Source organism: Colius striatus, chromosome 1 (genome assembly GCF_028858725.1).
Source record: "Colius striatus isolate bColStr4 chromosome 1, bColStr4.1.hap1, whole genome shotgun sequence".
In the NCBI taxonomy this organism is placed as follows: domain Eukaryota; kingdom Metazoa; phylum Chordata; class Aves; order Coliiformes; family Coliidae; genus Colius; species Colius striatus.
Window position 1 is genome coordinate 53,490,188 of NC_084759.1, and position 20,024 is coordinate 53,510,211.

General features: G+C 36.7%; 1 protein-coding gene across 2 annotated transcripts in view; it reads right to left on the reverse strand.

Moving 5' to 3' along the window:
• Positions 1 to 20,024, reverse strand: part of STK24 (serine/threonine kinase 24) — a 60,347-nt gene that overhangs the window by 24,077 nt on the left and 16,246 nt on the right. The window contains exon 2 of one of the 2 annotated variants that reach the window (XM_062020538.1): positions 19,451 to 19,681. In XM_062020538.1, coding sequence (XP_061876522.1) covers positions 19,451 to 19,681 — 231 coding nt within the window. Of the gene's footprint in view, positions 1 to 6,826; positions 6,872 to 19,450; positions 19,682 to 20,024 lie in introns of those variants that run through there. The other variant, XM_062020540.1, reaches the window with a different exon arrangement.

Consider the following 20,024-nt stretch of genomic DNA (forward strand, 5'->3'; position numbering starts at 1 on the left):
AGTGCTCCATTTTAAGATTTGAAATCAAACCAGTTTTCCTCTTTTAAGCTTCAGTCACAACACAATATTAAATTTTCTTCCAAGTGCAGTGAAGCCATGATGAGTCATCAATTCAAATTTAGGATTAATATTTCTTTATAAACCTAGATGAGCACATTAATGAAGGTACAAGGAACATTTCCTTTTTCACAGCAGAAAAACCAAGTTTTCCTCTGATGCTATGAAACCAAGGAAAGGAATATCTTTAGAATTTAAAAGAAGATTTGTTACAGAAAGGCAGTTTCTGCAAATCCTTTCTATACTAGTTTGGTCTTCTGACTGATTTATGATTTTAACTCTGGAACCACACACACAAAAAAATCTTACAATAGTAGTTTTACTTCTAATGAAGTATTTCACTGTTATACCAAGCAAGTATTTGTAAAATAAGTGCAGTTACAGCATATAAAGCACTTCTAATACGTAAAAAAATCAAGGACTAGACACTAAAAAAAGGCAATGTACTAAAAAAACTCCTCTAGAGTCTCAGAAGTATATTTTAACTGAAATCTGAGAAGTATAGAAGACATGTAAAGAAATGAGTAATCAAGGTTAAAACATGTGTTTTTAAGTTAATAACACACCTGAATAAACACAGAGAGGCCTACTTCCAGAGACACTTTGTATTTTTTAATATTTTTTTACATGAAGAACATACTCATACATTTCTTAGCACTATAATATTATACCGAAGTTGACCTACAGCAATCAAGCCACAGTATGTATTGATAAAAATGTTTCTACATCACCTTTCCTGAGGGAAAGACAGGTTGCAGACAAACACAACACGGAGCCACAAGAGAAGGAATAGAAGGACTCACAACTAAGAGTGTCAAGTGACCTGTACAATAATTTGGAATTGAACTAAAAGTCTTAAACCAAGGAAGTCAGCTAATGCTACAACAGTGATCACTTTTTTTTTTCTAAGTGAAACAAAATTTCACCCAACTAGTGTATGAAAGAATTGTCCACCATAAATTTATGGTACACAGTAGCAGAACAGAAGGTATTTATGAATATGTACAAAAGGCTTGTTTAGATCTGGACAAAAGTCATCTCCAAATTCCACCTGGAGTCTATATTTACAAGGACTTTAACTTATGTCAACAGTCAGAAGCTAGAAGTTACATAATTGACTGAAGTAACACAATTGATTTGGTAATCAAAGTAAGAACTAGCTAAAGTTGATCTATACAGAAAAAGTTTCTTACCATCACTGGATTAGTAGAAAAACCTACAGTGTTGAGAAAAAGAATACTTTGGACAAAATCTCAACTAATCTGAAAAGAACAACTAGTTCTAAAACTGATGGGTATTGCATGATGTGATACATGATATTTTGTCTAATAAAAATTTCATTTTAACTCTTATATATGCCAAAATAATACAGGCCAGAAAGAGAGATTTATATTTAAATACTAGTATTAATGCAGTATTCATATTCATACTGATTCTCCAGCAAAAGCAGACAGACGAAAAGAACCTTGAGACATACTATACATGCAACAGGATAACCTAAGTCATATTCCCGCTACAGGTTGTTACCACTCCTCATAGAGACCTGCCTTCTGTTAAACTCAATATATAAAAACACTCAGGGAAGTCTGAGCACTGTAGCAACCAGAAGCTTCTCAAATACTTAAACATTGATTCTTAGATGTTTGACTACAAAAACATGATGCAGAGGTCACGGAATTTGTTTTCTAGGTATATTTTAAGCAAATTTGCCCTTTGATTCCCTATTTTGGAAGGCAAGAAGGATTTTTTCCCAGGATTTCTCGCGCTTTTAACACCGTGCCTGAAGGCCGGCAGGTGGCAGAATGACATCATGCCAGAAATGCCTCTCGCCACCCCCCTCAAAAGGGCCGGCCCCAAAAGTGCCTGTGCCACCCACCCAATGCAACAGCGCAAAACCACCTGGTCAAAATGCAGCTGGAAACACTCGTCGCTCTGATATTCTTCATAAAATTAAGAATAAATAATTAACCAAAGAGAAATACATCTGAAGGAATACGATCGTTCCTATTTCTGAATTCTTCAAAATGCTTTTCCTTTCTTTACAATTATCAAGTTCAGTTTCAGAAATCATTTTATCATCTCCTATCAACACCAAGTCACAACAGTAGCCGTTGTCTTGTACGCAATGAAGTCTACGCATACCTTGGCATTTGAGTTCTCATTATTCAGTAACTTACATTAATTCATTTAATTAATTTATCATTAACACAGACATCTCTGAGTAGAGATAAGATACGGATCAATCAGAAAAAAAATTCTGCCTGATGCCATAAATGATGCATTGAGGCATCAATCAGTGACAGGAAATTACATTTATATATTTTTGTAGTTCTGCTCTTCTTTGGCAAGCTCAACCCTTTCCACAACACTAAATATTGCCAACTGTCTCAAATCAGAAAACATGTATCAAATATTAAGACCTTTAAAATATTTTAAATGCCCTTTCCCTGGTGATTTTCCTTTCTTTAAAAAAAAAAATAAAAGAATACACTTACAAGAAGATTATTATGGCTTTAGAGAGAAGGCATCTATGAGTTGATGGATTCCCATTAGATCCTCAAAACTCATCAGGATTCACACACTTCCCAGTTGTTAGTCAATTTCTAGACCCACAGATTGGTGTTAGAACAAATACCGCTTGTCAGAAGAGACTCTTTTACCAGTACAATTAGCTATTACTGTTATTTAACAAATGGGTGGTTTTGGCAAGGAATACATACAGCTCGACTAGTCACTTCTTGACTAGTTGTAAATATTACCTGTACATATTATTGGTTCAATTTAAATCTAATCAGAACTAGATCCAGTGCTGTCATATATCAACGTTGCAAAACGACTACCATACCACTCTCTGCCTGTTTCATTCTTTCCAGTATGCAACCCTCAGACAGAGGAGGTAAGCAATGCACCCTTGAACTTCAAATGGCCTACCCAGATGCCAGCTGGATTGCTCAATGTCATATAATAACTCTTTTGACAGATGAAAGGCATGTGACAAGGGATTCGAACATCATGAGTACCCAGTTCTGTTAGTATAAGAAAAAAATAATCAAGCCGTTTCCACTGCAAATGGACAAACCGATTCTACTACTCTGTATCTAGGGTCCTCTGATTGTTTAACAGTTATCATGGAAGTTTTTAATCACAGAATGTTTTTACAAGCTCTTGGAATTGTCCTCACAGAAGACAAAGTCAGGGAAAAAAAAAAATCAGTGCCAATTCACAGCACCTTTCTAAGACAGTATAGTTAGCTCTTAAAGGCAATCTCAGTAAGTACTACTATTTTTCTTCCATATCTGATGAACAAAAAAAATTATCCAGCCTCGTTACAAGGAATGCCACCACTGGTCCAACATTTCCTAGGAAGCATATCAAGTTCCAACAATACAGTTAATCCTTCACTTGGACTTTTCCTTGACAACCTATTAATCTGCTAATGTTCTTACATTTATTTCCCCCTACAACACAAGCTTATACAGACCTGTGTATCATTTTATAATGGGGAAGCTAATTGTCATTACAGATTAAAAAAAAAACTATAGTATTTCCTAAAGACACCTGTTTCAGATGGCATGAAATCTGTTGGCTTTGACAAAAATGAGAAACTATTTTGGGAGAGAATAAGGCTGAAGACATCCAGGTTGCCTTAGCCACTGAAGACACTCTGGATAAATTGTCCCCTCCCTTCCCCATCCTGTCACAACTAATGGGACATTTTAAAAGCAGAGTCTGCAAGTGCTGTCCAGTGTTCTTAGAGAGGTAAAAAGTAGCTCAACAGTTGCAGTGAATCAGCCATTTTTAACCTTTGAAATTAATATTCTGGGGGTCTGGAGTGTAGGAGAAGCAAAAGAAGGCACTATGAAACACAGATTAATATAATCTATCCATCAAGAAAAGTAGGAGCAAAAAATCTAGCCATCCTGAAGTATATCAACTGCTATACTACCAAAAGAACCCAGTTTAAACTGATACTGCTTCTTAAATAGATGACTGAATTTTACTATCAAATTGAAAAGCTTCAAAGAGAAAGAATATTGTTTTGAATATCAGTTCCCTCCAGAAAAAAAACTGACAAAGCAATAATCAGGTTTACCTTTGAAATGAATTATTTCATGAATTCCAGAGACTCCAAATAGTGTAACATTTCCCACTTATGGGAAATGGGTGTCTCATTTTATCACAATGTGTGTTCATCAATGGGTATTTTATTTTAGACTAGAAAGAGATCTAGGCAAGTCTCAGAGCTGTTGCTGCTCTTGTTGATTTCCTAGACAAGTAGGCATAAAACCAAATTTATCTTGTAAAAACTCAACAAAACAAAACCACATCCAGTTTCATTGACACTAAAAGGCTGTTCAAATTAAGCAAGTAAAAGGTGCCTTTGTTTCCTTCTCATTTGATCAAGGGGAGGGCAACTCATTAATAAAAATCAATTATATTTGTGATTTAGCTTGTCCTACAGAAGCAGGATGGATTCCATAAAAGTTACACAGGTTGCAGTGTGCTACTGCTCATTTTGGCACATTCAGTAATACCTTGTAGAGGTAAAAAGCGTTAGAATAATTCCCAGAAAAAAAGACTGGCAGTTTTCTGAAAGTTACCTTCTTTGAACTTGAATATTTGTTTTGCCTCTTTGAACACCAGAAGGAGGGGTCTAAAAATAATGTATAGTCTCCACAATGTGTTCAGGAAAAAATTCAGTTTTCTACAGTTGAACAATATAAACCACTTGAAGTGTAAAAGATTACAGAAGAAAATTTTCCAATGAAACTAAGGAAGCTGACTACTGTAAAAGAAATCTCAGCATTTGGGAAAACAAAACAAAACAACACAACCTAAACACAGAATGAAATGAAAAAAACACAAACCCATAGAAACCACCAATAATTGCCCAACATCTGAACACAGTCAAACAAAACCCAAGCTAATTTAATCTATAAACATGGCCATGACCTGAAAACATTTTAAAGCTGGAGGAATTGCAAAATGTTAATAACCACCTAAAAAAAAATCTCTTCCTAAGCTATGTGTAGAATGGGATATTATTTTATACAATGATCCTCCTCAACATATTTAAGTTACAGAGTACAGGATATTTGTATTTGCCAGGGCAGGGCAACCAAGATGATCAGGGGACTGGAACATCTTTCATAGGAGGAAAGGCTGCAGGAACTGGGGCTGTTTAGTCTGGAGGAGACTGAGGGGAGATCTTATTAACATTTACAAATATCTAAATGGTAGGTGGCAGGAGGTTGGGACATCCCTCTTTTCTATAGTAGCTAGCAACAGGACAAGGGGTAATGGGATGAAGTTGGAACACAAAAGGTTCCATTTAAGCATAAAAAAAAACTATTTCACTGTTCAGGTGAGGGAGCCCTGGCACAGGCTGCCCAGAGGGGTTGTGGAGGCTCCTTCCTTGGAGGTCTTCAAGACCCACCTGGACATGTTCCTATGTGACCTGATCTAGGTGATCCTGCTTCTGCAGGGGGGTTGGACTAGATGATCTCTAAAGGTCCCTTCCAACCCCTACCATTCTATGATTCTATGATTTACATTTCAGAGCCCAATAAAAAGGCTGGGTAGATGGAAGTTATTAGAAGTAGTCTACATAGTCAGAAAGTTCAATGTTCTAAGAAGCCATCTACTAGCTAAACAACATACTCTAATCATAAATGGAAAAAAGCAAAACTTTACAGGACTTAGTAACAGATACAGCTCAAAGGATCTGAGTGACAACTATGCTCTCTGAATCCATCCCCTTAAGAAAAAAAAAAACAACTGTTCAAGCATTTAACTGATATTTACTAATTGTCTACTGCACACCAAAATATTCCCATTAAAAAAAAAACAATCAAAACACCACAACAACAAAAATCAACAAAAAAACCTCAAGAAGGTTAGTTATTATGATTTCAGTCATATTGGAATGGGTTTCATATAATGTTTACTGGAATAAGAACATGAAAAGTAAGACCTACAGCTGAGTAGTCAATGCAAGTGACCTGAGGGTAGGTAGGAAACGTGTAGAAATCACCCCCAAAAAGACACCTTTTATAAAAAAGCTTAAAATGCTACCATGGGATTTTTGTGTTTCAACTTCTGATGTCAAGGTAAATTTCTATCTATTTTAAATTGTTCATGCTATGAAGTAATTATTCCATACTCATTCAGAAGGCATAAACAGCTGTACTGCATCTAGGTGGCATCTCTAACAAGAAACAAAACCAAACCTCCTAACGACATATTTCCCTCCAGGAGAAGGAAACGCAATCACCTGTTTTTACAGAACTTTTCTGAGAAAAAGCTCAATAGACATTTAAACACATAAAAAATTACGTGGAAATATCTGGATATTAAGGAATCAGAGATGCATTTTCTTTTTAAAAAAAGCCTTTTAAAACTGTGTGGAGCATGTAGGGCTTGGGTTATTTTTTTTTGCCCTGACCTCAACCTTAAGGATCATGAGGGAAGGATGATAGCAAATGTCTGAGTACAAACCCAGGAAGTATAAAAGCTCTTTCTCCCTTACACTGTGGGCACATTCTTAATAAATGGACAAGGGTTACTGACAGCAATGGACATCTCCATGAATCTTAAGGGGGCTGCAACCAGCTGCTGAGGCCTCACAGAGTTCTCAAAAAAATTTCACAAAGGAGTGACGAACAGAAATCTTTAGAAGATGGTAAAGCTGTACTAAGGAATATCACCACGCTGGGATGCAGGACTGATGAGAAGTATTTTGTCTGGGGAGCATTTCTGAGGCGCTTACCTCCTTTGAAGTCTCTTGGCGTCAGGATGAATGCTAGCTGTCCTCGGGCTGCCATCCCTTTGAGGGGAGGGAGATACAGATGAGCCCAAAGGTTCTCTTCTAAACACAAGTCCTTACTGCAAGCTGGCCAAAAGGTCCCTGCAATCAAAGAAATCATTGTGGTTTTGCATGTGGCGCATTTATGTCCTTTAATCAAGGTTTGTCAGCCATCTAACATGTTCAACCACAAAGAAAAAAAATAAATGCATCTGCTGGGTAGCCAATGCAGGACAGAAACTAAGGAAAGAGCAGAGTTGTTCATTCCAATTTGGACACTACGAACTCCATGAAAATCACAGGCAACATGATTTTTCAGACTAAGCAGAACCACCTCTGTATACAGTATGTTATGTATGTATATACAGATTTTTTTAAAAAAAGAGTTATTTGCCTTTGGAATCATTCTCCAACACTCTGAAACTCCTGCCTTCTTTAGATCTCAAGAAAAAAATATCACATTTTCGTTTCTAGACATATATACTAGTCAAAGTATTCTGCAATCTATTGCAGTGGTCACTCTTCAATAATTACCTCTTGCAATTACCACAGTGGTATACAATTAATCCTTAAATGCTTTCTTTTTACCACAAAGGAGCGGTAACAGAACTTGCAGAGCTACTTGCTAGCACAATGATGGTTCTGTCACAAAGCTAATAAAAGATTCCTTGCGCAGAACACTTAGCACACTTTTGTGCTTACATGCCAACATGCTAGACCCACAAGCTCCATGTTTTCCTTAGCATGAGTCACCTCTAATAGTGTCCTTATTCACAGCCTCTTTGGCACATTTCCTGGGCACATGCCTTCTACCAGAGAAATGAATCTTTATAGTCCAGCTGTCACAAGCCAAGGCATGTCATATTAAGCACATGATTTTCCAGAGCTTTAAATTAATGAGTAATTTTGGTTTAGAATTCTTCCACTAAATAATATTAGAGTAGAAGTGAGCAGAAGACATACACTGCTCACAGCAGCTGCAAAACCAGTTCCTAGCTAGTAAACACGAGAAATTTACACATTAACTGAAGAATTAAATCCATTTCACTTCCTGAAGGAGAAGGTAACCACTTCTTTGGAACACTAAGTGTATGTGAATTTATACTCTTTCCACCTGCCTACAGCCACTTTCCCTTTTCTCACTTCAAAAGGCAGTGGCGGGAGAGTGAAAAATCCTGCCTCTTTATAACCATTATCCTTTTAACCGTTCCGTTTTTGTATTACTCAGTGCTGACAATAGTCATTCACCCTCTTCCCTGTCCACCAGGCAAATAACTACTTTATAACTATGTCTATCCAGCCATTGTGGGGAAAAAACCCTGCAATTTGTGGCAGATTTTTTTCCCATTTAAAGAAGTATACTAAGATTAATGAGTGACTTACATAGTTCTAGGACAATCCCAACATTTTATCTGCACACTTCTTATGGATAATAACAGAGAAGGCAAGAAACACAAAAATGTAACCCACAATCTAAGTTTCACGTGGAACTGGATTTACTGAGAGATACGCCATAGGTTATTAATAAGCTGTACAAAGTCTCAAATGAAAAGCAAAGGTAAATCAGCATTCATTTTCAGACTTCATTCATCCAGATAAATTGCATGGCAGATACAGAACTAACAAATGGCCCTTGTAGTCAATGAATACTTTTTTTTCCCCAACAAAATGTCACTCTACTTGCACCTATCTACCTGAAACCTATTTCACTGGAGTTATTCACATCAATAATACTCAGTGGTGTTTTCAGTTACTCCCCTCTCTAGTCTAGAAATAAACTTCCAACAGAAAGTATGAGACAAGAGCCTCTTCACCTCCACTGCCCAAAAAAACAACCGTTCTAATGCTGACATCTCTTCCTGTTTACCCCATTATATGCAATTCAGTTCTAAATGAAAGGTACAACCCAATTTTACCCCTCCTTTGCAAAAATATGAATTCACTTATCAGTCCAATCCTTTTTATACCACTTTCCTTTTTATACAACTTTCAAGATCTTTTGCATGCCTTCTCTGCAGCCTGTAGATCTTTACTCTTCCTTTCACCTTCTATATTCACATTGCTATTAAATTCCAGTTTCTTTTACAGAATATTCATAGGCAAATTCTTCTTCAAAACTCCTACTACTGAGTTGTATCTATCAGTGCCAGAATCACCCGTGTTCAACTCAGACTTATGCAAAACTCCAATCCCTGGTAAAACACATCTATTTTCTGCAAACTACTTATTTTCCACCTTTTTACAACTCTTCCCCTAACCTCTAATTACTGCTAAGAATACTTCCTACTCACAACCATCATTTCCATACTGCCTTCCTTCCCCATGTTTTTGTTTCCTTCTTATAAATTGCTTTTTCAAGGAAGACTCAATACCTAAAAACAATAACTTTTACCCCAAGTGTTCTACAACAGCTTGCAAATTTAGTAGTATTATGAAAAAATTATTAAGAATCTTACAGATTTGGTTGAAAACTCTGGCTCCTAGATAAAAGAACTGTGATGTTTTAGAACTAATAGTCTACAAACCTGTCTACTGTGGAATTTTCCTTTTGAAGTTCAACATTTTTTAGTCTAAGCAACTTTTACAAATCCCAGTTGCTGCAAGTTCTACATTCAATCATTTTAAATGCACTTATTAACATGCTCTGTTGGATGCCATAATAGTTCCTTAAATGTATAAAGAATGTGTATTCCTGCTTTTATACAACCATCTCCCCACAGACCATACAAAGACCTAGAAGAATTAAATTGACCCAAAGAACTGTATAAATGCCAAAGTACGCTGAAGAAAAAGAAAGTTAACAAAGCGATGCAAACTACCTAATGTTTATATTAAATATACAACACAAACATAGTAACCTATGTAAGAGTACAAGATTATGACAGAGGTAAAGAAGTTTCCCATTGAAATGGCAAATGTTTTAGAGGTTCATGAGAATGTTGCACCAATAGATTGGCATCTGATAATGCCGAGTCACGTTCTAGCTGAAAAGTATTGTTCCAGGAAGCCTGTTGGGACACAGGATGGGGAATTGGTTCATTCCACCTAAACCTGAGCACAAATACATACACACACAAGTGCTTTTTTCAGCATTACTGTTGGCTGATCAAAGAAGTTTCATAAACAATGATTTGATAGTGTGCTCCCATAAGACTTTAGACCAGTCTAAATCACACATACACACACATCCCCATCCTTAAAAAAAAGAAATGGGGTAATTGGTCCCCTGCCTACTCAGTGAGCTGAACCACTTCACTGAACACTTAAACAGACCCTGCTGGTAGGGTGAGGAAGCAGCCAGTCGTCAGGCAGACCTGGACTTCCCCTTCCAGCAGCAGTTGATGAGAGCTTTCACCTAGATGCCATACTACTGCCTCTTCAGATACCTCACAAGCCTGCAGCAACTAATGTGCAGTTAACACACAAGATATAGAAGGACATTTGACATAAACAATACTTACATAGTATTAAAAAGCAATGCTGCATCATCTGATCTGTGTGGCCACACTAAACACAAGCTTTATGTTACAGTTAATCTAACAGTTGTTACCAAAAAATCACAGACCTTCCGACTTCCGACTTTTGGGGCCACACAACTCTAGCTTTTTTTTCCTTTCTCTCATCAGATTTACCAATTTTGAAACCACAGTTTGGAATTGACTAATCTGTAAGGGTTTGGGGTTTGATTTTTTTCAAGAGCCAGGTTATTTTTGGAAGGGGCAGGAGAAGGCACAGAGGAAATTTGTTTCCCAGGTGAATCAAGTCATTATGTAACCAACAGATCCAATATAAGTAAAATGGAAGGAATATAAAGGCAGGATAGGGAACAAGATATTTTTGCTTCCTATTTCAGCAGCAGCCACCCTTTAGGTCTGCCTAAAGGCAGGTACCAAGACATGAAATTATGCAGAGATTACTTCATACCATATAGAGGCCAACAATCAGAGTAGTGCAGAAGCAGCTTTTAAAGTCATCACAACAAGCACAACACAAACATATTACTTCCAAGAAATTACATTTTACATTGAGCTTTTTGAACTCTGATTTAAAACAAGATCAAAATAACATGACACAGCTAAGTACTTCAATGGTATTACTTGGCTAATGCAAAATATAGTTATTACGAACTCTCATTATTTCTTTGAGACATAGTATTGATGCTTCCCAACCTCAATATGCTTGTACAGTAAAAACTATTTAGCCATAAAAGACTAATGGTGAGGAACTGATCACACTGATAGAGAGGAAAATTCTTGAAGTCATCATTGCTTACTAGGTAGATTTTTCCACAGATTCAGAGAAATAGGACAATAGAATGCAGACATTCAGGTCTTGCAGTAGGTAGAGAAGACTCCTAGTGGCAGAGCTATGAAGTCAAGCTTCCTTGTGTACTTTGTAGTGTGGGAGCCTTGCATCCCTTTCAGTCACAGTGCACAGTTTTATCAAGAGTGGAGGATGTCTCCATAAGTTTAAAACAGGTAATTATCAACACTTACAAATATCTAAAAAGATGGGGCAAGTCTTTTTTCTGTAGCACCCAGTGACAGGACAAGGGGTAATGGGGCACAAGCTGGAACATAGGAAGTTCTACTTCCTGTGAGAAAATTGTTTCCTGTGAGGGTGAGGAAGTCCTGATACAGGCTGCCCAGGGAGCTTGTGGAGTCTCCTTCTCTGGAGCTTTTAAGGCCCACCTCGATGTCTTCCTGAGTGATCTGACCTAAGTGAACCTGTTTTAGCAGAAGGTTTGGACTGGATGATCTCTAGAGGTCTCTTCCAACTCTATAATTTTTTGATTTTGTGTCATTCCAGAAAGTTACAGTAAACCCTTACACTGTTAAAGGAAAGCAGTGGAATAAAAAAATTTCTAAAGCCATAATTCATGACAATATCTCTGAATAAAACAAACAAGGGGGGTCTCTACTCATTAAGAGTGCAGCAAATGTTTATAGGGAAAGAAAAAATTAGTAAAGACTATGTATGGGAAAGGTTCAGTTGCAAGGCACCTGTCTCTGAAATTAGAGGGGATCAAACTATTTTAAATATGGATACAGGGTCTCACAGCAAAACCACCTGTGCTAGAGACATTTATGGGTTCCTGTGCATGCTTTTGCCTTTGTCTTATTCACATCAGTTAGGAACTGTATCAAAGGAAGCTTTCAACTTTTTCTTTAAATCAGTAGACTGGCTAGATCTGAAAGCCTAGCAGAACCATGACAGAAACTCTCTTGCTGCCTCTTTCAGGGCTGTCCAGACAGATGTCCCTTTCATGTTTACTATGGGCAAAGGAAAGCCATGCCTGTTAACTCCTCTGGAGGCTACTGCTGCCTGGTGAGAACAGATACCAAAGGATGCCGGGGCCTCAGAAAAGTAAGCATACCAGAATAGGGACTGCCTCACAGGAACTTGTGCCTCATCTTCTCCCAATGCTATGGCAATAAGAGAGAATTTGCAGTCCCAGCCACTACTCCCATTTCAGCTGCAGAAATTCGTACAGTGCAAGGCAATTCCATCTGGTTTTGGTCAGAAGAAAAAAGAAGGCACTCCATTGCCCCGACCCCTCACAAAATGTGATAACGACAGCACGGCTGCAATTGTAGCAGGCTGTTGTGGTTCAACCCCAGCCAGCAAGTAAGCCCCACACAGCCACTCCTCACTCTCTCCTGCTGGGTTTGGGGAGAGAATTGGAAGATTAAAAGTGGAGAGAAGTTGTGGGTAGAGACAAAGACAGTCTAATAAATAAAGTCATCAGTGGAAACAAAACAAAGCACTCATTCCCCCTTCCCATGCGCAGGCAGGTGTTCAGCCGTCCCTAGGAAAGCAGGGCTCCATCACACATAACAGTTACTTGGGAAGACATACATCACCACTCTGAATGTCTTCCCCACACACCTTCCTTCCTCTTCCTCCAGCTTCATACACTGAACGTGACACCTATGATACGGGCTACCCCTTTGGTCAATTGGGGTCAGTTGTCCCTGCTGTGTCCCCTTCTAACTTCTTATGCACCTCCAGCCTGGTTGGGTGGTGTGAGAAGCAGAAAAGGCCTTGACTCTGTGCAAGCATTACTCAGCAGTAACCAAAATATTCCTGTGTTATCAACACTGTTTTTAGCATAAATCCAAAACATAGTCCCATACTAGCAACTATGAAAAAAATCCAGGAAAAAACAACAAACAGGCACATTTAAGTGTGCCAAACTCCTACCCAAAGTTCAGTGACTGTCCTTTGCAAAAGTCAAGTCTGAAAGGGCACTAGCTGCTGCTGTGGGACTTGGCACACAACACAAATGATGGAACATCAAGAAATTACCGACACGTTTCACTACTCCCTGTGCCAAGGTAGTAGTCCCTCTTGCAGTGGATTCTACAGTCCTAATATTAAGTAGGAAAGTGTCTGCTCTGCTCTCCCACCGCGACAAGCACGATGTAATCTCCCACATGCTGCCTGCTACTTCAAAGGATGACAGTTCATTAACATCTGGCTAACCCACAGCAGATGTTTCAGGACACATCAATTCAGAGATGCTCATAAATGTTAAACCAGTTAAATCTGAAAAGCAAAAGGATAAAAATTTAAAACATATTGATGTCACACAAACACATTCAAAGTTGTGGCAAGAAGAGTCAACATATTCACATTAACGTCTTTGAGTTTCCTAAGGCATGAAAGCTTAAGCTTCTTTAAATTCAGCAAATATTGATTTAAAAAATAACTGGAACTGACATAAAATCCATTTAATATAAACCTGTCCAATATTTAAGCTATATTCTCTTAAAAAAAAAAAAGTGTGCATGATTACCAGATTAAATTTGCTTAGCTTGACCACTCAGCAATTACAGTTTGTTGTATTTTAGTGCAACAGATTAGAAAGCAATGAAGTTCAGCACTTAACACAGAAAACTTTTCATATATACAGAGTCACTTCCAAACCTTCTCTTAGATAAACAAAAATCAAGCCTGAACTTCAGTCTCTTCAGAACCTCAAACTGTTCCTAAAGCTCTTTTGTGAATGCATTGTAGTTCTCTAGCCACACTGTCAACTTGCTGTACTATTCCAAGAATGGCTTCATTGATACCATGTACACCAAAGCCCCAGTCAACACAAGATTTATTTTGGCTCAGTCACAACACTACTTACCAACCTCATGCTCATCTGATTACCTAAAATAAACCATACACTAGTATCAGAATCACTGCTTTTCAAAAATAAATCTTTTATTTCTAGACTTCATTTGCCTCAACTCATTCTCTCAGTTAAGTGGCATGGATTTTTTCAAGAGGGTATATTGTGTCGTTCATCAAATTTAACCAGAAGCTATTTTCTGTTTTCTTGCACTCTATATAAACACCAGCTTGACTTATAGCTGTAGGTATGTTATACACTAGGCGTGAATCAAAAACCCACACAAGTATAAAGACTACAATTACAATTATCAGCAGCTATCCTTTATGAACCTTACCAGCATCAGGTCTTCTTACAAACTTTGGAGTTTTTTTTAAAGAATGTCTAAAATCATTTTTAGAGAATGAGAAATTCTCTGGATAAAAGGAGGGAAATAAACCACAAGTCTGACTTTCATTGGGTCAAGAAGTTCAAAAAGCTAAAAAGAGGGTATTTTAAAAGCTACAAAGCATGCTAGGAAAATACACCTGAAGGATGAAGAAACATAAGCTTAAAGACAGTAGTACTTTTTAACATACATACTACAGGACTAGCTCAATATCATTAGTACCTAGTTTCACTGGCTGATGAAAATAATATATGATCATTTGCTCTACCATTATATGTATAGAAGCTTAAGACAGGGAATTTAGAGACTTTTTAGTGTCTGCATTAATATAGAAACAAACTGATCTCAGCTTTTATCCACATACATATCTAACTTCAGCTTTGAGTGACATACATACACATATATGCATAAAACCCCAAGATTCCTCATATCCGCACCCTATGACACATATATACATGTATGCAAAAAGCCAAGAAACTTTATTCCTCAACCATTTAATCTCCTCATATCTATTTCTAAATAATAATTCAAAATCAAACAAATACAAAAATGTTATGAAGTTATAATAAAGTAGTGGCTAAAGTTATTAACAAAACTAAAGAAACATTATCAGAGTGGCATTTGAATCTTGGAAATTCCAAGATTCCAAACAACTTGGCCTAAAAAGGACAGAGAAACAACTACAGAACCAATCTTATTCAAGCTCTTGAAAAATAAGATGCAAAAAGCAGAGCTGACGGGCTTTAGAAAAAAACTTCAGAATAAATAGCATAGCAATCCTTTTAAAGAGTTACAGCAAAACTCAGAAGATCTGATAGAAAACAAGTTCAGACAATTGTGTAAGGAAAAATATAGAACTAAAATTTTACAAGAAACATGAAGAATCCCTATTCCATTACAAAGCAGGTAGTGGATGCTGCTATCCAAAATCTAAATAAACAGATCCTGAGAAGTTTCATGAATGAATTTTATAAGGCTCTAAAAAGGAACATCACTCTCCTATCCATTTAATGAGATCACAGAGACACAAACCCTTTGGAAGACAGTAAGGATAGATATGGTTCCCAGACCAGAGATAGTGGAGTCATTACCTGTTTTATTGAGCCTACTTCATTAAGGAACATTGACACAGGTTTTTAGACACACCATGGCAGATAAGGAACATCAATCTCTCCAGATGCATGCACCCATACAAACTATGTCATTGCAATATGCTTTGAGAACAACATTCTAGTTACTACATCCTACAATAGACAAAAGTCCTTTGTCACAATAGGATGGGAAGATGAAGATGTCATATTTTAAAATGTGGCTTCAGAAACGAGTATTTGCATTTCTGTTTTACAGAAAGATCTTTGGGTTTCTTACAAAAAAAAATATGCTCTCCAAATTAATTTATATTCAGGATGACAACCTACTCCAGTACCTATTTGCTGTGTTTAAAATAACTCTGTCCGCAGCAATTACACACAAACCTCTGTCAAAAGACGTAAAATACAAAGTCTAGAAAGAACACAAGACTTGCTCTATGCAAGCAATAAGCGTCTTTTTATTTAAGACTCACTATGCTACTACAGTAGCACTTTATGCAAACAGATATGTCTTAGTCTCTGAATTTTAAAAAAAGCTGTCAAAGCAAACATGTTTCTGAAAAGAGGAAGTTGGGATATAAAAAAAATTTAGAGTAAGAAAATCTAACCAAGTTTTTGGGTATATCTCTATACTCTAAAAAGCAGCTAAAAATTTTTGTACATGTAAATTTCTAGGATGAAGTAACTGCCATTCATTCATAAAATGATAATACTCATTTTAAGTTGTATTTCCATGTAGATCATGCAGTAGACACCAAGAGCTTGACATACTTATTCTCATAAACAGCATGTGAAGAAAATTAGGAGGTCTCAGGCAAGTACAGCAGTATTATATAAGCCTTCTAAAATTTCAAGCAACAGGTCTCTTAACACATTGACCTGTATAATCATGTAGCTTAACTGAAGCAGGTGGGGAACAACAAAGCATGAATAACAATTACAAGAATTTCTCAAAGACAGATGATTCAGGTGGTTATAAAAAAAGAAAATAAACCAAACAACAAAAAATAAACCCTCAAAACCCCGAAAGACACAAACTCAAAAACATTCTAACTAGAGAATCTTCAAAAAAATCTTCATGGCAATATCCATGAATTACCTTTGCTGAAAATACAGAATGCCTCTTAAGATCTGTCAAACATTTTAAAGGATGTCAGAGCAGATATTCTGCTATTACACAAACTTGTTCTAGAAAGGGATGTGAAATATTAAACATCAGGTCTGCAGTGTCCCAGATGAGATAGAAATTTTTCTTTTCCAGTATCTTGAGACTTGTTATAATGAAATAAATACCAAAAAGTTCTCACAAAAGATACTTATTTATACTTAACAACTGACATGGGAGTACTTAGGAAAAAAGTTATTACATAATAAAAGCCATAAAAGGATATGCAAGAAACCTAGGGAAACAGAGACTGATCTAGGGCCAGAGCTAAAAAAAAAAAGAAGAGACTGAGATTGTTATTGGAATTGCTATTTGTCTGCCAAAAATAATGTCTAGAAAATCAGTTTAACAGTTCTCTATAAACAATAGATCCACTAGACATACGGTCAGCACGCATCACACTGCACAGGCTTTAGAGAATAATATCCACTGCCATGGCTGGCAATATAACCTAAGATCTTAGCATTTACCCAACTTGATTACTTCAAAGGAGTTCATTCTGGGAGGAAAACATTCTATTTTTTTCTTGTAAGTAGTGCTAAACTGTCCAATCATGGAAGAAATGTCTCCTCATCACTCCAGGCATGGAAAATTGTGTTGAACATTCTTGATGATGGATTATCACACTGTCAGAGTTAAAAGACAGTCAGACTCTTAGAGCTACATAGGGTAGTCCTAGCTTGCAAATCAAAACCCACCTGGGCAAGTTCCTGTGTGACCTACTCTAGGTGGTCCTGCTCTGGCAGGGCGGTTGGACTAGATGATCTTTTGAGGTCCGTTCCAGACCTTGAGATTCTGTGATTTAAACATTGATATGGTCCTTCTTAAGTGTATGTGTGTGTATATACATACATATGATGACACATTATTACTATCTAATAAGACCTGGCTTTTTTAGAAAGCTACTAGAACTGCAAAATGTTTCCCTCGCAAAGATTTTGTCATTTCAGCATCATCTAACAACCACCACATATTATTGTTTAATAGCATAAAGAAAGGAGTTTCATTGTTTTGCAGACCAAAAGCTTTGCAGTACCAAGTGTCTTACAAATGAGTAATCATTCTACTGGCTGTAAAAAAGCTGTACTTTCCTCTAAAAGCAACCAAGTCACAGTTGGGGCAGCATCTTTCAAAACTGACACAAGTTGGAAAATTCACAGGCTTGCACTTGACAGAAGGGATGCAGAAGGTACAAATATTTTCATACAGTTATCATAACAACAACCACAAATATTACTAATGACACTTCCATCCAGCCAAACCCGTTCAGGCTACCAAGACCTCCAGTCTCTTCTCTCTTTCAATTAGGAAAAGCAACAGTTGCCATACTCTCTTCACAAAATGTTGACATTCACTCAGTTCCAATTTGGACACTGTATTCTTTTTCCAGCCACATTGCTATTATATGTTTTAAAAACAATTAAGTGACATTCCCATAAAATTTCTAATTTTCTTGCATTCTGTTTCACTTCTGTTAAAAGATCTTACTGTTGCTCCTCTAAAATGAACAGATTTGAGGCAGAGAGCAGGTCCAAGAGAGAAATACCACTTTTGTCTTTTAGCCATCACTTAACATAGACTGAGGAATTTCAAAAGGAGTAATAAAAGTTATGATGAAAAATTTATCCACTGTACTCCCTCATTATGTGCCTCTTGATTCTTCTGAGATCTAAATTATACATAATTTTTAAGTCCAGTACTGGTGACATGTTACCAGGTCTAAAACCATTCACAAAGCCTTCAGTGGTAAGTTGTTCAAGCAAACTGGTTCAACAGACATGGAAGAAAGGACAAAAAAATGTGTCCCTTCAGTAATGCATCTCATGGATTCAGAAAAACTAATTTTTATCCTTGGACGCTAACTGATGTCAGAATTCCAGAGATAAAATGGAGTCTCCTTTCAGAACCTTCACATCTTTGCGGATAAACCCTTCCACAAAAAGTAGACTCGGAATTAACTACAAACTATTTTCTGCCTACTTGTAACTTCAAATGCTGTCAAGAAAACAGTCTCTAATCTAGATTGGATCTTGGTGTCACAAAAGGAAAGAGCTATTCAGATGGAGACAGTCTGAACAAAGAAATAAAGTAGTACCAAAAGCTTCCAGATAGATTCACTACCTCCTAGAGGTAATAAATTAATATATCCATCCAGTTAAAAAAAGAAACAAACAAACAACAAAACAAGCCACCTCTATCTGGCAAACTGAAAAATAAACCCTGAAATTAAGGTAGGATGACAGCAGGCAAACAGATTCAGAAGGCAGTTAATGGAAATTCCTTCCATTAGTTTCACTTACAGCTAATGTGCTGTTCACTAATGTGCAAATAAATAACTTTCAGATTTTAATTTTTAAATCACTGGGATCAAGGCCAGGTTCAGTTTCCTTTGAAAAGGAACTTAAGCATTGCCACTCAACAAAAAATTCCGAGATTCACAAAATAGCTGATTTTACATTGGTTTTAATGTTTTCACAATTCAAATGCAGAGTTTATATTTTCTGAATTTAAACAGCCATTAGTTACACATTCTCCTAATGTTAAGAGAATCTAAACATTTTACTTGGAGATTAAGAAATCGATGTTATTTAAATTCATTTATTTTTGTATAGAAATAGCAAAAGACATGCAATCTTTTTCTATTAAGTTTCATCACAGACTTCACAACATGTAGCAACTCATTCTTTTCTTTAGAATTGACAGGACAAAAATATATTTTACTTCAATTGAGCTCTGAGTGAAACCTTAGGAATGAAAACAAGCACAATTGGAAAAGAATGACTTCTAAAAATCAAATTACCACCATCTGTGAGCATCTTACCTTTAAATAGGATCCATAATATTTAGTTACATATGGACTGTCACATTGACTCAGCACTGTGATTTCTTGTTGGATGTCTTCTATTTCATCTTCTGCTTCTTCTAAGTCAATAATTTTTATAGCAACCACTTTCTGAGTCCGATTGTCAATTCCTTTAAAAACTTCACCAAAGGAGCCCTTACCAATTTTCTCCAGTTTTGTAAACAGTTCTTCTGGATCTGCCTTCAGAGTCTGTTTAAGACAGGAGAAAAGTTATTCAGTATTTGTGACATTAAATCACAATGTGGTCTTTTTAAAGCCAAACACACACTTGACATTCTACACATTCTTATTTATCCAGCTCTTCTTTTTCTACCTCCATAATGAATGTGTTCTTCCTACATCCCTTATATGGATACACTACAACATTTATGTATTCCTGCAAACAAAGTACAAATTTAACATCATCACTGTGACAGGGTATTATCCTATTTGGCATCAGAAAGTCCTACTATCTCAATTTCTTTTTCTTTGCTTATAAAATGTACCCAGACACCAAGAAGGAAAGACTCTTACAAAGATTTGGTGTCCATTA